We start from the raw sequence: 17,155 nt of genomic DNA, 5'->3' as shown, positions 1-17,155 counted from the left end.
ACCTACTTATCTTGCTCAAAGACATTGTGTTTCTTTCATGTCATTTAACTGACTTACTATTTATTTAACATGCATGCATATATATATATATATATATATATATATATATATATATGACATTTTCTAATAGCCTCTGCAGTCAGGGACCTTTCTGAGCACTGATTAATTCTTATATTAGCTCTGTGGGGTGAGTTCTGTCATGATACTATTTAAAATGAGGAAATCAAGGCACAGAGAAATAGGTCACAGTCCAGGTAGGCTGATTCCAACCTGGTGATATTTTTCTTTTAGAATGTTTTTCTTTTTAAAAGAATATGCTTTTAATTAAAATATAATTATATAACTTTCCCATACCTTTCCTTCTTCCAGCTCCTTCAAAGTTCCCTCCCTTCAACTCTTTTCATGTCTTCCCTTCCTCATTCTCAAACTGATAGCCTCTCTTGCTTTATTATTGTTACATGTATGTATTATGAATATGCACAAATACAGAAATACATGCTTCTGAGTCTGTTTTTCCTGTTTGTGTGACCACTTTGTATTTATAACAAATTAGTAACTCATCCCTGAGAGAGACCAATTCTTCTCCCTCAACAGTCATTAGTTGCCTATAGTTCTTGTCTAGGGAACCCGATGAGAACCCTCCATTCCAAGCTAGCATATCTATGGATACTCCTTGTGTATGCAGCCATTTCTAGGACAGGCTGTTTTTGCAGCAGATGTCCTTGTATTCTGGCTCTTCCAGTCTTTCTGCCTCTCTCCTGTGATGTTCCCTCAACAGTAGATGCATGAGCTGTAATGGAGATGTATCCACTGGGGCTTAGGAAGCATGAAATGAAAAATGGGGAGGCAGAGTGAGACTATTATGAGAGAGAGAGAGAATATGAGAATGTGTATATCTTAAAGGAAGTCTGGCAGTGTTCCCCACAAAAAAAAAAAAAAAACATAGACTACCAAAAACCTTAGGACCATGCACAAGAAATTGCCTTTTACTTGAAACTGAAAATATTTTTCCATACTATATATTCTTATTTAAATTTGCCTCCCTCAACTCCTCCCAGATCATCCCCAACTCTCCACCCATTCAACTCCATTCCTTTTTTCCCCTCTCTCTTTAGAGAATAGGCAAATAAAAACAGAATTTAAATAAATGAAATAAATAGGTACTAACAGCATCTCTCTCTCACACACACACACACCACTACCACCACCAACAACAACAACAACATAAAAATACAAAATCATAAATTGTAAATACAAGCACAGACAAATAGGGTTAAAAAATGCTCAAACAAAGCAATGTAAAAAAAAAAAAGAAAGAAAAAAAGAAAGAAAGAAACTCCAAATACCATGGAGTTTATTTTGTGTTGGCCTGACTGCTAGGCATGGGCCTGTCCTTAAGTGTAGAAAACTCCTTTCTAATGGTTGGTCAGGGTAATTCAGGTGACTCCTAAAACCTAAAACAATATAGACAATTGCAGTTGCCCTTGCTTGCCTCTTAGAGGTTCAAGGTAAGCTCCTATTGCTAAAGATGCCACACACTTAGAACACGGGATTTGAATTCGGTGTAACCTGATAAGCTCCTTCCTGTAGTCTAGTGTTCATGGTACCAGAAAATATTCTATAAGATGCCAAGGGAGGGAAGCAGCTAATAATCCTATACAGTTACCTATGAACTACAGAATGTGAGGACATCCATAAAGAAATAAGTGGCACTCACATATTGATAGTGACCAAAGGCTGTCTAATTGGACTTAATGGCCTACTCAACAAGAAAGAAAAAAATCTTATCTAGTACTAGAGCCCTAACCAACTTTCCAGGGCTAGTGAGGTCATAGGTTTTAAAAGAGAATCCATTATTACCATTTTGCTACATGACTATATTAGTATAATCCTTATCTAAGTTCTAAATTTAATACCCACAGATTAGTGTAGCTATTTCCCATCATCAAAAAGTTTCTCTTTGGAGGCCATCACAGAAAACAACAAATATATATACCTTGTTTTATATACCATAGTATTATCAGTGTGTTTAAGCTCAAATAGAGAGGCAAATATTGTTCTCTGAGAACTCTGTGGTCCCTTAGGAAGCCTGCCTTAAAGCAGTGTCAATCTAATACTGAGGTGCCTCTGGGTGTCCAGATTTCCACCAGGCTAGATGCTCTTGATTGAGAGTAAGGGAATTCTGCTTCAGCTCCCCCAGAGGTCCCTGTTCTCTGTGTTTCCTGTATTACCATTTGGTCCTCATAGGCACTGGAAGAGCCAAGTACAGTTTCTGTCCTAATTAAGTGGCTTATTTGATGTTGTTTGGCCAGTAGACACAGACCTCTAAGCCTGACAGTCTGATTACCATCATGCCAGGTTCTCATCTCCTATAAATCTTTCCTTTCTGTTGGCTCATAATATTAGTGGGCATAGTCTTAGGAATATAGAGTATTTAAAGGAAATTGTATATAATTGTCATTGTATTAGCATATGAACAAACAGTTTTCTTCTATACACACACAAACAAATGGTAATTATTAAAATTGTTAATCCCTATGTTCATTATCTGTATAATGCTTTTCATTTATTCTGATAAAAACAAGGATGGGTACCAACACTTGTTGAAGATTAAAACTCATACAACCTATACCATTCTAAATTCCAATTTGGCAAAAGGGGTCACATTTAAAAATAAATTTTATTTCAAAGTATGTTTCTTCCCATAGTAAGTTCTCAGGCACATGGTGTAGTATTAGTGACCACAAGCAAAATGTGGTAACATATCCAGGCCTTTTCATCTTGCAAAAATGAAGCTAGACTTACCAAACTTTGTTTCATTTCCCTCTCTCATCTGCCCCTAGGAATCCCCATTACACTCTTTGAGTCTGTGAATTCAAACTGTTTTAGAAGGAAATACACTCAGTTGTCCTCTTCTCCTTTGGGATTTTCTTAGTACCAAGCACACTTGTACCTGGATGAATGGACAAATTGATCAATGGATGAAAAGATGAGAAAACACATAAATGGATGTATGATGGCACTTATTCTACTTCACAACATATGTGACCCTTAGATCCATTGTTTTTCAAAGATTTGTTAACATGAGGAATGTTTCCATTCTCCTGAAGAATATATAAGTTCTGTCTTAGTCCATGTTATATTGCTGTGAAGAGACACTATGACCAAGGCAAGTCTTGTAAGAGAAAGCATTAATTGGGGCTTGCTTATGGTTTCAAAGATTTAGATCATTATCATCATGGTAGGAAGGATAGTGGTATGGAAACAGGCAAGGGACTGGAGAGGTAGCTGAGAGTTCTTCATCTGGATCTGTAGACAGCAGGAGGGAACAGCTCCTTACTTGGCTTTGGCTTTTGAAACCCCAAAGCCCACCTCCAATGACACATTTCTTCCAACAAGGCTGCTGCTCCTAATCCTTTCAAATAGTGCCTGCCACTCCCTGATGACTAAGCTTTCAAATTTATGAGCTTGTAGAGGTCATTCTCTTTCAAACCACAATATCTGTGTAAAGAAGAAAATAAAAAAAATCACAGGAGACAACACATGTTCATTTACTCATCCTTGTATAAAGTTCCTTATAGAGTATCATATACTAGCAAGTCGAAGGGGTAAAGGTGAGAAACATGAAGCTGTGTGCCTCACAGTGAGAATCCATATTTATCATCTTTTAATTAACTTCTCCCCCTGAGATGCTTTTGGAACTTGAGTCTGCTGCTACATATAATTGACACAATGAGATTAAGAAACTAAGTAACTAAAGAGGCCCAGAGGAACAGTGCTTTCTAACACTAAGCATCCCAGTATTCTCTAAGTTGGCCATACCAAATGCATTTAGAGCACAGACACTTAATTTCTCATAATTCTGGAACATTTGAGCTAGAAAGCCTGAGCTCCAGGGGCTTCAGACTTGGTATCTGATGAGGGACCCCTTCCTGGTTGTCTGACATCTGTCTTCTTGCTGTGTCCTTAACTGATAGACAATCCAGAGAGCATTCTGGGATGTGAAGCTTTATAAGGGCTCTGATGCAGTCCCTGAGGGTTCTACCAACATGACCTAATGGCCCCTACAGTCCCTACCTCATACCAGCCTAATAACATCACATGGGGCAGAGGTTGTCAAATTTTGATAAAAGCTTGTTGGGAAGATGCAAAGCATTTGATTTATAACATGCTGATACAATTCGCAGTTCCAGAGATGAAAGAGAATAGGACAAGCTCCACAGAGCAACTGAACTGAAGCCTGCCTGGGTCTGTGATCAGTTCTCTGTGTTATGGTTATTAGCTTGTTGTTTCTGTGAGACTCCTAACAGTGAGTGTGGGGGGTATCTCTGACTCTTTCACATGCTCTTGGGACTCTCTTTCCTCCTACTGGGTTGCCTCATTCGGCCTTAATATGAGGGTTGTGACTCGTCTTATTGCATCTCATTATGCTATGTTTGATTGATAACCCTCAGGGGCCTGCTCTTTTCTGAAAAGGAGAAGCAGTGGATATGGGGGAGAGGGCAAAAAGGGAGGGGGACAGGGAGGAGTGAAGGGAGGGGAAATTGCTGTCAAGACGTATTGTAAGAGAGAAAAATAAATATAAAGAAAAGAGTACCCTAATAATGAAAGTGTTAAATTTTTTAAGTGTCTCTTAGGCAACCTTTCCAAATACAAACTGGTTTATATGGTATTCAATCAGCAGATGTTTACCATATGGGACATTAAAAACTCTAGTGGGGGTGGCTAGAAATGGCTCAGCAGTTAAGAGCACTGGCTGCTCTTCCAGAGGAACCAGGTTCAATTCCCAGTACCCAAGTGGCAGCTTACAACTATTGGTAACTCAATTCCCAGCACCCAAGTGGCAGCTTACAACTATCAGTAACTCAAGTTCCAGTGGATCCAACATCTTCATACAGACATAAATGCAGGCAAAACACCAATGTACATAAATTTAAAAAAAATAGTTTTAAAAAAGAACTCTAGTGGGTTATAGTCACTTATAGTATCACTGAAAGACATGTTTTCATTCAAGCTACAGATATTTAACCCTGAGCCAGGGAGACAATATAAAGAAATAGCCGAAGAGATTCTGTTTTGTTCCCTTTAAAGGCTGAATGCCATCATCACCCACTTGTTAGCTGTATAAGCAAGGGGAAGTTATCTCCTGTAAACCTCTGTTTCTGTTCTCTGTAAATAAGAGATGGGCTGGTGAGATGACTCAGCAGGTAAAAACAGTAACCCCAGCCTGGCAACCTGAATTTGTGCCCCAGAACCCATGTGAAAGTGGAAAGAGAGAAACAATTTCACTGTAGTTTTTCTTTGATCTCCATGTGTGTTACATGGCACATGCATGCCTCTATACTTGTCATATACCACCACCCACCATACACACAATAATAATAAATACTTTTAAAGTTATGGTAACTATCTTCTCAGAAAGGGTCTTCGTTCTGGTGGTCCTTTGAGATACACTTGACAACTCCAATAAATGTCTAATAAATGTTTGTGGCTGCCATTGTTCATGTTTTCTTGGAGTCTATAAACCTTTTTACTGAAAGACTTTCTTTGAGCATGCTAAAGCTCAAAAGCTTCAGGAAAAAGCTCTTGCCCATTAGGACTTATCTTCATTGGAGAGCCTCAGACTTTGCCAAACCCTTTGCAAGCACAGTGTCTTAATTAGCTTACTACAAGTGGCCTTGTGGCTGGAAGGCACCTGCTGTTCCACAAGTGCTGGCTGAGTGGGAAGGCTTGGCTCTGAAGAAGCATTTCAGTGGTGGCGTGAGGCAGCTTTGGCATGGTCTCCGGAAGTTAATGCTCCTCCTGATCCATAATGAGGACGGAGCAGGAACTGTCTTTCAGCAGGTGAAATTGCTTTTCCAAATTGGGTAAGTCTAAATTGTTTTCCTGTTCCCTCTCCTAATTAATTCCAACCCACTGTGGGTGTGCAGCAAAATTCTAGAACATATCACTATACAAACATCCCTGGGACCCTAGGGACCTCTGCTAATCAGTGTAGATCACAGGGGAAAAAGAAAACCCAGGCCCCAAAATCATAGTTCAGGGCAGCATTTCTAGCCCAGGAGGCTGAATAAATTTTTTAGAATTACCTGTCCTCCATTAGCCTTGAACATGTTGAGATTGGAGATTGTGTGTATCATTGGATCTGTTGTAGATTCAGTCACAGAACAATGACTTAGCAGCTTCTTGCTGATTAATTGAAGAAGTGAATAAAATATTTGAAGAAGTGGTTAAGAAGCGGGACATAGTTGCTCATCTCTGTCATCTTAGTACTCAGGAGGTTGATGCAGGACGATAACAGTGGATTCACATATACTGAGTTCCAGGCAACCCAAGCTACAGAGGGGAACCCCAATCTCAAAACAAAACGTAAGAAAAGAAATAAATATCAGGATGCTTGGACTAGAAGATAATGTAGGTAAGCAAACCTACAGTGTTGAATAACCACACTTAATGAATGGGTTATGTTAAGCCTAGAGGAAGAAGTCTGTGGCCAAAAGGCTTTATGGCTTTCCATGTTAGCAGCACAACTTCATTGGAAAACAGAATTGCTGCCAAAGACCAAACAGTCTTGCCTACAAATATCCCACTAATTGGGTACAGGGCAAGCTGCAACTCCAGGGTGCCTGGCTCACCATCCCACCAATACCATGCAGGCCTTAAAACTTAGAATATTGTACCATAGTTGATATTTGCAGAAACATTGCAAGGTTTGCTGTTAGTTTATTTGAAAACATGCTGGTGGTGATTTACAAACTCAGTGTGAGCTAACCATCTAACAAGAATTCTTTAGGTTACTAATGTGATAAAACAAAACCACAAAAGTAGAATCTTCATTGCCCTTAAGTGTGCATTAGTGAGACTTGGAAGGCAAGAGTGCACACTGCTTTAAGTAAGCTCCTAATACTACAGTTCCAGCAGATACCATGCCCTCTTCTGGCTCCTTCATGAACCTTCATGAACATGATGCAGATAGAGACAAGCAAGATACACACATAAAACTGAAAATAATAAATCTTTGTAACTTTGTACAAAACTGAGATATGTGTGCCCTGTACAGATCTTTCAAACTGTTTCATGTTGGATAGGTATACTTCATAACTACTTCCTCTCTCCCTTCCTCTATTCCCTATGCCCCCAACAACCACTATTCTACTTTCTATGGTTTAGAGTTTGGCTGTTATATATGTAAATGGAATCATATATTATCTTTTAATGACTGACATGTTTCACTTAACAGAATCTTAAAAAGCTTTACCCATAATGTAACATGCTTTATAATTTCTTATTTCTTAAGTCTGAATGTACTTTTCCTAATATGTTAAATAATCATCAGAAATTTAAGTTGCATATGACTTGGCTGCTTGAAACAGTGATAATCAATATGAATATACACATATTTATGTGAAATCCTACTTCAGTTTTATTTGTAGTTTTAATGTATACACAAAAATAAGATCATAGATTATATTGTAATTCTACCTTAGTTGTTTGAAAGTCTACCATTTTTCATAATTGTTGCATTGTTTTTATATTAATATTTCTTATTCTTGAGAAGTTTTTACATGTATACAATGAAACATTATCACTTACTCTCCCATTTCCGTCCTTCAACTCCCCTCACCCAACATGGCCTGCTCCCAACCTCATGTTTTGTTTTGTTGATAACCTGCTAAGTCCAATTAGTGCTATCCATATGTGCATGGGCTTGGGGCCATCCTCTGGGGCATGGGAAACCTACCAGTGGCCATACATTAAAAGAGAAGAATTTTTTCTTCCTTCGAGCATCTGCCAATGCAAATAGCATCTGAGTAAGGCATGGGGACTGGAGAGCACTTCCCCTGCCAGTTCCCAAATTTTAGTTGGGCTGATCCTGTGACCATGTGCAGGTCTTGTGTACATAGCTGTGACTGGTATGAGCTACCGAGTATGACAACTTGTTGATTCCAGAAGCTTGCATTTCTTAGCACCCTCCAGCTCTTACATTCTTATATCCTTCCTGCCCCTTCTTCCTCAATGTTCCCTGTGCCTTGGTGAAGATACAGCGAAGTGATAGGTTGAGATTCAGGAGAACTCAGTACTTTGAATGTCTCTACCACTAAGCATCGACCACTGCCCATTGCAGTGGGTGAAGTTGAGAGCAGCCCAGGCCTATTAGTGTAAACATAAATATTTATAAGACAATTTAACAACATGGCTATTTACCAAAATAACAATAGCAGGGCCCATCTGTGGGCCTTTTCTCATCAGAATTATTTATACCAGACATTGTCTTTTCTGAGACAGGCCTCAAATCCAATCACAATGTGGTTAATTAACCAATAAGTCATGTCACTGTTGCATCAATGGGCACATCTTGCCTGATAGGTCAGTACTGAGTAAGAACATTGATGTTTCCCACTCCCTGGAATCTTGCGTGGCACCTTCCAGACTATGAAAGCTGGCTAGCATGTATGTTTTGAGATCAGTTTGAGATTGTGTTGTTTTGTTTTGTTTTCATATTTTTTAGGCACGGTGTGGGGTGTCTTCAGCAGTAGAGCCTTACCAATAGAATACTTACAGTAAGGGCAATGGCAATAGCCTTTGTTGTTTTGGAGACCCCTGGGGCCTCCATTACCAGTAACTCCTAGGGAAGTATCCCAGGCCTTACAGTATGATTTTTCATTAACCTAAGTCTTAGGGTAATTGCACTTGGCCTACCCCTTTTAAGTTATATTTTGAGATTAGCTTACTAGTGACTTTATATAAAGCATTGTCATGTATCTTCAGTTTTGGCTAACCTACACACTGTTTTCTTCTCTTCCACAAACCCTGCCCCCCATCACCCTTGATCATTTTATTTCCAGTTTTGCCCCTCTTTTTTTGATCACATGTATTCCACTATACTTCTAATTATATTTTTTAATTGAGATGTAAAAGTGTAGGCTTTCATATGGTTTTCCATATGGTTTACCCTCCATTGTGTTAACCTTCCCCTCCTCATTTCTTGTATCTTCTCTGGCCTTATTTGATTGTATTCCCATAAAGAATGTTTGTGAATTTCTCTTCAAGTAGCTTATAAGTTCTTCCTCCCTCTGGTGTTTGTCTGTGGTAGTGCAGGTCTCTGACATTGTGGCCAGTCTCTAGGCTCCCATGGTCTCCATAACTTCCTCAAGAAATTTGAGAGTGTTCTGAGAAATATTGTTTGTAATAATCAAGACAAACATTCTTAATAGTCAACTAAAGGCAAGAGGCCTTTGTTCCGTGTGGCTCATATGTCCAGCTGAGTAGTGATCACTTAAGCAATGCTGGAAATTTTACACACCAGGTAAGAGGATTGAGGGAGGGGAAAAGAGAGACTATGAACATAAATATAACAGGTACCAGAAATGTCACTTATTTCCACCTCCCAGTCAGCTGTGACCAAAACCTTTCACTCATGTGAGCCTCTAGAGAAAGCCAAAGCAGTACATGCCCTTCCCACTCTTCCCATTCCCCCAAGGAATAACCTGTGAGTTGGTGCTTACCCCTGATTGTGCTAGCTCTACCAGCCTCCATTGGTGGAAATGCCAAGTCTCTGAGCTCTGGAGCAATCGGCATTTAAATTTTTCTTTCAAGTCTTGCCATCTGCCCACATCCAAATATCAGCAGCTCCCTAAGAGCTCTCCTGTCACTAAGATAGAGCCAGTCTCTGGCTAGGCAACCCTACTTACAATCTGGAGAGTGGTCTTATGATTCCCTCGTCTTCCTCCCAAGGGAGATCTGAGCCATGCCAGCTTGGGGGAAGGGATGAGGTACTTAAAATGAATTGGTTTTCTTATTCATGTTCATGTGGCTGCTGTTTGAGTGGTCTCGGTGCTGCGACATTGTAGCTGATCACAGGAATTCTCCTTAAAGGTTTTCATACTGCAGAAAGATGCTAAGTCGTTGCATGTATAAAACAAGGCCCAGGGCTTCATACCCCCCCCATCTTACTGGTGCAGAGAATTTTTAAATTGGGAAAAGTAATTTTGGATTGTCTTCATTCTGAATATCACATCTTTGCTTGGGAATTCAAAATAAATGGACTTAATGAAAATTCAGAAGAAAAGAAGAGATAACTGTTGGGAAAGAAACAAGAGTGTTCTAAGAAATGTAGTTCGTAATAATCAAGACAAACATTTTTAATATTCAACTAAAGGCAAGGGGCCTTAGTTCCAAATGGCTCGTAAGTCCAGCTGAATAACAATCACTTAAGAAAATGCTGGAAGTTTTACATACAAGATAAAGAGGATGGAGGAAGGAGAAAGAGAGAAAATGAACACAAAATAACAAGCATGTGAGAGTACAGATTTATTAAGTAGCTTATGATTGTTTGATTGTATATTTCAGCACCTCAAATATATGCAATGTTTACTTATCAACTACATTTCAATAAATTTAAATATAAAGGAAAATATGATTTATAAAGCAAATCATTATTTCTCCTTTTGAAACCACATTAAAATGAATAAAAATTTTAAAAATAATTTTCAAATCATTTTAAATAATAGGGAATAAAACAATGACAGTTCTCAGGAAACACAGTGATAAGTGCCTAGCAAAGTGTGAGCTGCTAAATATTGATTTCTAGGGATAGGGCAGTCATCAGGCAGTCCCACTAGGCTACAGAACCTGGGGTAGACTCCACAGCACCCAAGAATACAGCGTGGCCTGATGACTGTTGCATATCTGAGGAGAAAGACCATGTGACCCTTTCTCCCAGGCAGCCATGCTCCCAACTTCAGAAGGGTGACTCTGGACATCAGTCATAGCTATGTCAGAGCTCCACTTGCTGCAAGGGGAGTCTTGGGGCCTTCTCATCCTGTTCCACTTCGTACCCCAAGAGGCCACCTTTAAGAAGCACAGCTGAGAATCCTTCTGTGTGGGGTGGGCAGGTGAAGGAGAGAATCCTGCATGGTTGGCTATGTAAAGCTCTTTCCTGTCAGCTAACCAGATTTTGACCCAGACACTCCAGGGAATCTTGTAAATGTGTGGAGAGACTCTACCCTCCAAAACAATATATTGTAAGCAGTCAGCCAAGGAGCACAGATATTTGAAGACGGGTTAAAATGAAATTATCAGAGACAGAGGTGGGGGAGGAGAGAGAGGGAGGAATAGGTAGAGAGGATAGTTTAAAATAAGGAAAATAAAAATACTATATTTGTAATGCTGCCAAGAAGAAAATGAAAGAAACTGTACCCAAGAAAGAAGACCACAGTGGTGATTTTAAAATAAGTCGAAATCTTAGAAATTAAATATACTATAGCATATTTTTTAACACTCAAAAGAGCTGGGCAGTCAAGTAAAGGAAATTTCCAAGACACAGGCAGGAGCTCTAGAGAAAAATATATACAATTGTTTTCATGATCCTTCATACTCAACTGACTGAAATTCCGAGGGGAAAATAAAAGTAGGAAAAAGGTGAAAGGTCTCACTAGAAAAATCCACAGGTTTCAGGAATATAAATGTCTCAGGAGAGGATGAAAAGAACATGGAATATCTGGGCACAGAGGGGAGAGTACACTCCGGGTCAGCAGCAGGAAAGCCAAAAAAGAGGTGGAAGGCTGAGCCTCAGTGGGGTTGGCATCCACAGGCACAGGGGCCCTCTGGGAGTGGGCAGGCCTGAATGTTTCCAGTATTTTGTAATTGACTGTTTCTCCTTTGTATCTGTGTAGAGTATAATAGGATAAAGACTTTTTAGATTCAAAATCTCAAAAATCTTCTTCATGTACAGCTTGTTCCATAAGCAGAGGAAAACAGAGTTAATTTTACCTGGAAGTTCTGCTAGGAAAAGATAGTCAGGTAGCAAGCCAGTTATGCCAGGCAGGAGGCAGTAGGATGGGGTGAAGCTTCATCTTCAGAGCTGGGCCCAGGGGAACCCTTAAGAACTGCTTCTTTTAGCAGGGCGTTGGTGGAACACACCTTTAATCCCAGCTCTCAGGAGACAGAGGCAGGCAGATCTCTGTGAGTTTTAAGCCAGCCTGGTTTACAGAGCTAGTTCCAGGACAGGTTCCAAAACAATATAGAGAAACCCTGTCTGTCTGGAAAAAACAAAACAAACAACAAACAACAACAACAAAAAAAAAAAACTACCTGTTTTCTGTTAACAGAAACTGAACCTGTTGGTAAGGATGGAGTACTGAGCCATTAGATAGTGGTTTGATGATTGAAGTCTCAGGCTGCAATTTTAGGGCCATAATGTAGACAAAAAATCAACCCTTCCCTGTGTGTGTAAGAAGTAAGTTCCCATCTTCTGGAGCAGAAAGACAGAACTCTATGTGCAAATCAAGACAGCATAGGAACCTTACTTGGTGCTGAAATAGTGAATTCTAAAGGAAGTTGTTTTCTGTGGGTGCTGCTGGAGTGGGTGGTAATCAAGACTTCCTGACAACTAAGACTTGAAAGGCTGTTTGAGTTTATGTTTGGCCCACTTTGTATGCAAAATATACCAAAGAACATTGAAAATATATGAGATTATTGTGATATATTGCACACATGCAATGCATCATGAATCACTTTAAAGAAAGAAATCTAGAGATTAGAAAAAGATGTGCCAACTGTTAGTACTTTATCTGAACAAAATGAGTTTTCTATCTTTTGTTTACATGTACATTTTGAACTTTTTGCAATAAAAATGTTATTACTGATAAAGTTTATAAATTACAGATAGACACACTTCTAGTCAAGAAGAGAGGGTTATTTCTCTGTATCACAGTCCTGTATAGATAATATACTCTAATACTCATGAAATACGCTTGAATTACTGAATCAGAGAGCATCCAGGGCAGGTCTGAGGTACTAGAAGGTGGCAGCATGCTCAGGTCTAGTAATGTTTGAACAGGACTTGTCTATGAATGACTGAAGACATAAAAAAATTAAGCCCTCCTCTGCACCGAAGTCCTTCCTTTTCAATTAATTCCAGTCAAATGAGAATGAACTAATGGTAATTTTGACTATAAGGAGGAAGGGAAGAGCGTCAAGTCCTTTGGGAGCAAGAGCTGTAGTCAGCGGGTTACAGACAGAAACATAATTCTACTTTCACCTGTGAAAAGCTTGCTCAGGCTGGTGATAGAGAGTGTTAGAATTTTGTTGTCATCGTCTCTGAGCCAGAGCTGAACTTCTGTTCTGGATAGGAGACTGATACCCAATATCTTGGTCTAAGGGCCCTATACAGAGATGCCTTCACTGTGGGTCTAGATGCAGAGTGGGTATAATGTGGCCCCTCATGGTCCTGGGGTGTCTACATGAAGAGGCACACTGGCCTCTCCTATCCTAGTATGAATAAGTTATTTCTGGTACTTTTAGAAGGACAAGGAGTCATTTTCTCACTCATGCTCTGGCAAAGTTTAGCGTTAGAAATGCCTAGAAATAGGCACTGCTTGCACGAAATGGGAAGCTAGGGGAGTTGGTAGCATCACTCTGCAGCCTCAGATCCACCCGGTATTCTAGGTCTCTTCTACCTGCTTGAGAGAAACAGACCTGGACAGGCAGTGTGACACAGCTGTCCTTTCATGGCCATGCCACATACAGCCTGCCCCTAAAGGGCACGTGTCCCACATGTGTAGTGCCTCATACAGACCAACTAAGCCTTGCCATCCTTTATTATTGCTTCCTAGACCTCACTCAGCTCACAGGCTGACCTACAGAAGAAGAAGCGGCGTGCACCAGCTCCTCCTCCAGCACAGCCACCGCCAAGTCCTGTGGTCCCCAACCGTAAAGAGGACAAGGAAGAGAACAGGAAGAGCGCAGTGGGTGAGTGAGTCTGCCCTGCTGTGTGCATGTCTCTGGGATGCCTGCTTTAACAAAAGTCTTCAGCACCATTGTTAACCCTGGCAGTGGATTCCTTGTTAAGTACATTAACCCAGAAAAATGGATGCTTAAGAAAGAAAGAGTCTGGAGATGATTAGCTCTGAATTCCCTTAATATCTTATTTACACTGAGAAAGATGACATGGAGATGAGGATGGTGGGAAGAGTGGCTTTTGGGTAGAGAACCCAGAACCCCAGGAGAAAGTGATGAATGGAGCTCCAGGTGTGAGTGGCTATGGCAGGTGTCTCTGGAGGATGTCTGTAGAGGCTGTTTGAAACGTGTTTGTCATTTGAAAGACATCTTAGACCCCTTGTGGTGTACACAAGTTGTGTAGTTTTTAATTTGGATGTCTGAAATCTGAAATCCTTCAAAATTTGAAACTGTTTGAGCATTAACATGATGCCACAGATGGAAAATCCTGCAACATGGAACTTGGTTTCATGAACAAAATTATTTAAAAATTACATGAAATTACTATATATATATATATATATATATATATGAATTATAAATGAATTTCATATCTAGATTTGAGTTCCATCCCAAAAATACCTCATCATGTGTATGCAAATGTTCTAAAATTAGAAAAAAATCTGAAAGCCTAAACACATCTGGCTCTGAGCATTTGGATATCAGTCTGTGAGTTCCTATTTGAAAACAGTCCCCATTTATATTCTCTTTATGTGAACGCTTTGGAGAGCACTTTCAGGTACACAAAGAAAGTCCAGCTTTTAGAGCATCAAGTACAATCCCTACTATCACTCCAAACACAAAGGCCATCCAGGAAAGCTCATTCAAGCAAAACACATGTTCACCTACTTCCCATTTAGCACCGTAGCTGAAACAGGAACGTGAAAAAGAGCCAGCATGTCTTCATGAAAAGAACAGTATGTATACTGATAAGAAATGCATTGTCTTTTCTAGGAAAAGAGGCAAGACCTCTTTCAACTGTAGTTAGAAAGCTGACTCAAATAATGAGTATAGTTAAAACAAATGCAAAGCCCCCATGTTGAGAGTAAGAGAACACAAAAGAACAAGGCTGGGGTCCTGACACATGTAAGCAAGAAGTAACCTGTGAGGCCATTATACCACATCCTCATGTTCTGCAGATCATGGGGGGGTAAATGCTAAGTGCTGAACTTCCCAGGCCATGAACCTTAGGAGGCTCACTTATTTTAAAATCAGTATCTGCTATGTCACTGTAGTAGGAATATGACTAGCTCTTGCAAAGTAGGGATTGAAACATTGCAGTGTTGGATTCACTTTTTCCCTAATCTGAGACTCCCATGGTTAAAAGTGCATCCGAGCTGTGGCTGAAGCCATGATGCAACCATGCCCATTCATTGACTCAGGCAGCATGTTGTTTCTCCATTGACAATGGGTCAGTAGCCCCCAATGGGACAATATTCCCAAAGATAAGTTCTGAAACTTTAATAGAAACTTTAATGGCTATCAGCATTCTTTCCTTTAGTCAGTACTTTAATGCCTGGCATTTTACAGACTGAGAATCAATTATCCTAAGAAGTAATAACCTGCATTTTATATTAGTTCATCTCATTTCCCAGAGGAATATAATATCAGAATGAAAAGCTTGGAGGTAAAGACTCCTACCATCAAGCCTAACACCCTGTATTTGATTCTTGGAACCCACATGTAAAAGGAGAAAACTCCCACAGGTTGTCTTCTGATAGCCATATGCCACTCAAGCCCTGACTTACACACACACGTGTGTGTGTGTGTGTGTGTGTGTGTGAGAGAGAGAGAGAGAGAGAGAGAGAGAGGGAGAGACAGAGAGATACACACTAAGATAGATAGATAGATAGATAGATAGATAGATAGATAGATAGATAGATAGATAGATAGATAGATGCAAAAACCTGAGGCCCATGCTGGACATGAGATCAGCCAGTCCCCATAGATGCCAGCATAGATGTGAGATAGATGTCTAGAACTGAAAACTGTGCTAACATCCCTTCACTGATAGTGCAAAGGGAAGATGTGGGGAGAGGCAGTTTGCTACACTTTCCCCTACCTGATCTGTAACTTGTTTGTGGATATAAGAAAGCCAGAATCCCCTTTTTTCTAAAAATAATGACCCCCTTTGAGGGCAGGCACTCGTAGGCAAGGTCTTGTCAGCAATGAGAAGCTGAATTTCCCTCCCGTTCAGAAGAATCCATGAAGTAAGAGAATATCTGTAGCACCCCACAAAACTCAGCAGCAAAATCTAGGTATCAGGTTAGAGGAGAGACAGACGCTCCTTCACACACACACACACACACACACACACACACACACACACACACACACACACAGTACATGTACATGCATACACAAAGTTGATTTTTCTACTCAAACATCTAGATTTTTAAAAAGGAACATTGATTTTTGAAGCACAAAACAAAATAATATCATAGTTACTTGCCTTTGGGTCAAGGGTCTAATTTATTGGCAATCACAAATACATCTTGGAATGGGAAGCTTCCTCCCAGTGTAACCTTATGTGTTTCCCTTCCTGCATAAGGCTGCTTGCCATAGGGCCTCCAATAGCACCACCCAGACTGATTTGCACTTGGAGGAAGAAATGACTTTAGTATGAGGAAGTCGGTATTTTCCCACATTTATAGAACCATATCCAATAAAAGGAATAAATGGGTGTATCTCTTACTGAAATGGATATTCCTCAATATTTTAGTTATATGTTGAAGAACACTAACCATACCCTACATTAGAAGATTCTAAACTGTACAACTTGAAGAAAATATTTTTAAAAGCATAACATTACACATGAATTATGACATGGTTTTTTATGTCATTTGTGAACTTAAAGATTGGCTTTCACAAAATCATTAGCATAAGAAATCTGTTTTCACATAAGATTATAAATGTATCCCCAACATGAAACAAATTAGACTGGGGCTTCTCTGAATCTTGATACAAAGCACAGGTGGAGGAAGCACCCCTAACTCTTCCTTGCAACCTGCAACTCTTCTTGTAACTTCAAAAGATAATTTGAAGACTTTGGTCCTAAAAAACAAAAGAAGTTGATAATGAGGTGGGCTCAAAAAAATAATGTAATCCACATCACTCAACTGTCTCTCAATTGTAAGTGAATGTGATCTGTGAGCCTGGGAAAGGCCAATGTGAGGAATAGTCCCATTTCAACTTGACCGTGCTGCCTCCAGAGCTTTCCCATGTTCTTTGGGGGGGAATTTATGGAATTGTACCTGAAAGAGACAAATGGCTACCAACCAAGCAAACCTTTCCAAATTATAGCGGACAGTAGGGACACTATGTATGTGAAATGTTTAAGCATGGGGATGGTTGGCTATGGTGTATTTCTGGGTGA

The 17,155-nt window shown here is 39.8% G+C and overlaps 1 protein-coding gene across 4 annotated transcripts in view; it reads left to right on the top strand.

Moving 5' to 3' along the window:
• Cobl (cordon-bleu WH2 repeat protein) overlaps nt 1-17,155 on the top strand; it is a 220,974-nt gene that overhangs the window by 133,475 nt on the left and 70,344 nt on the right. For all 4 annotated transcript variants that reach the window (XM_051200605.1, XM_051200603.1, XM_051200606.1 and 1 more), the window contains one exon: nt 13,617-13,752. In XM_051200605.1, coding sequence (XP_051056562.1) covers nt 13,617-13,752 — 136 coding nt within the window. The remainder of the gene's footprint in view (nt 1-13,616; nt 13,753-17,155) is intronic.

Source organism: Phodopus roborovskii, unplaced genomic scaffold (genome assembly GCF_943737965.1).
Source record: "Phodopus roborovskii unplaced genomic scaffold, PHOROB, whole genome shotgun sequence".
Taxonomy (NCBI): domain Eukaryota; kingdom Metazoa; phylum Chordata; class Mammalia; order Rodentia; family Cricetidae; genus Phodopus; species Phodopus roborovskii.
This window is presented reverse-complemented; position numbering and strand designations above follow the sequence as displayed.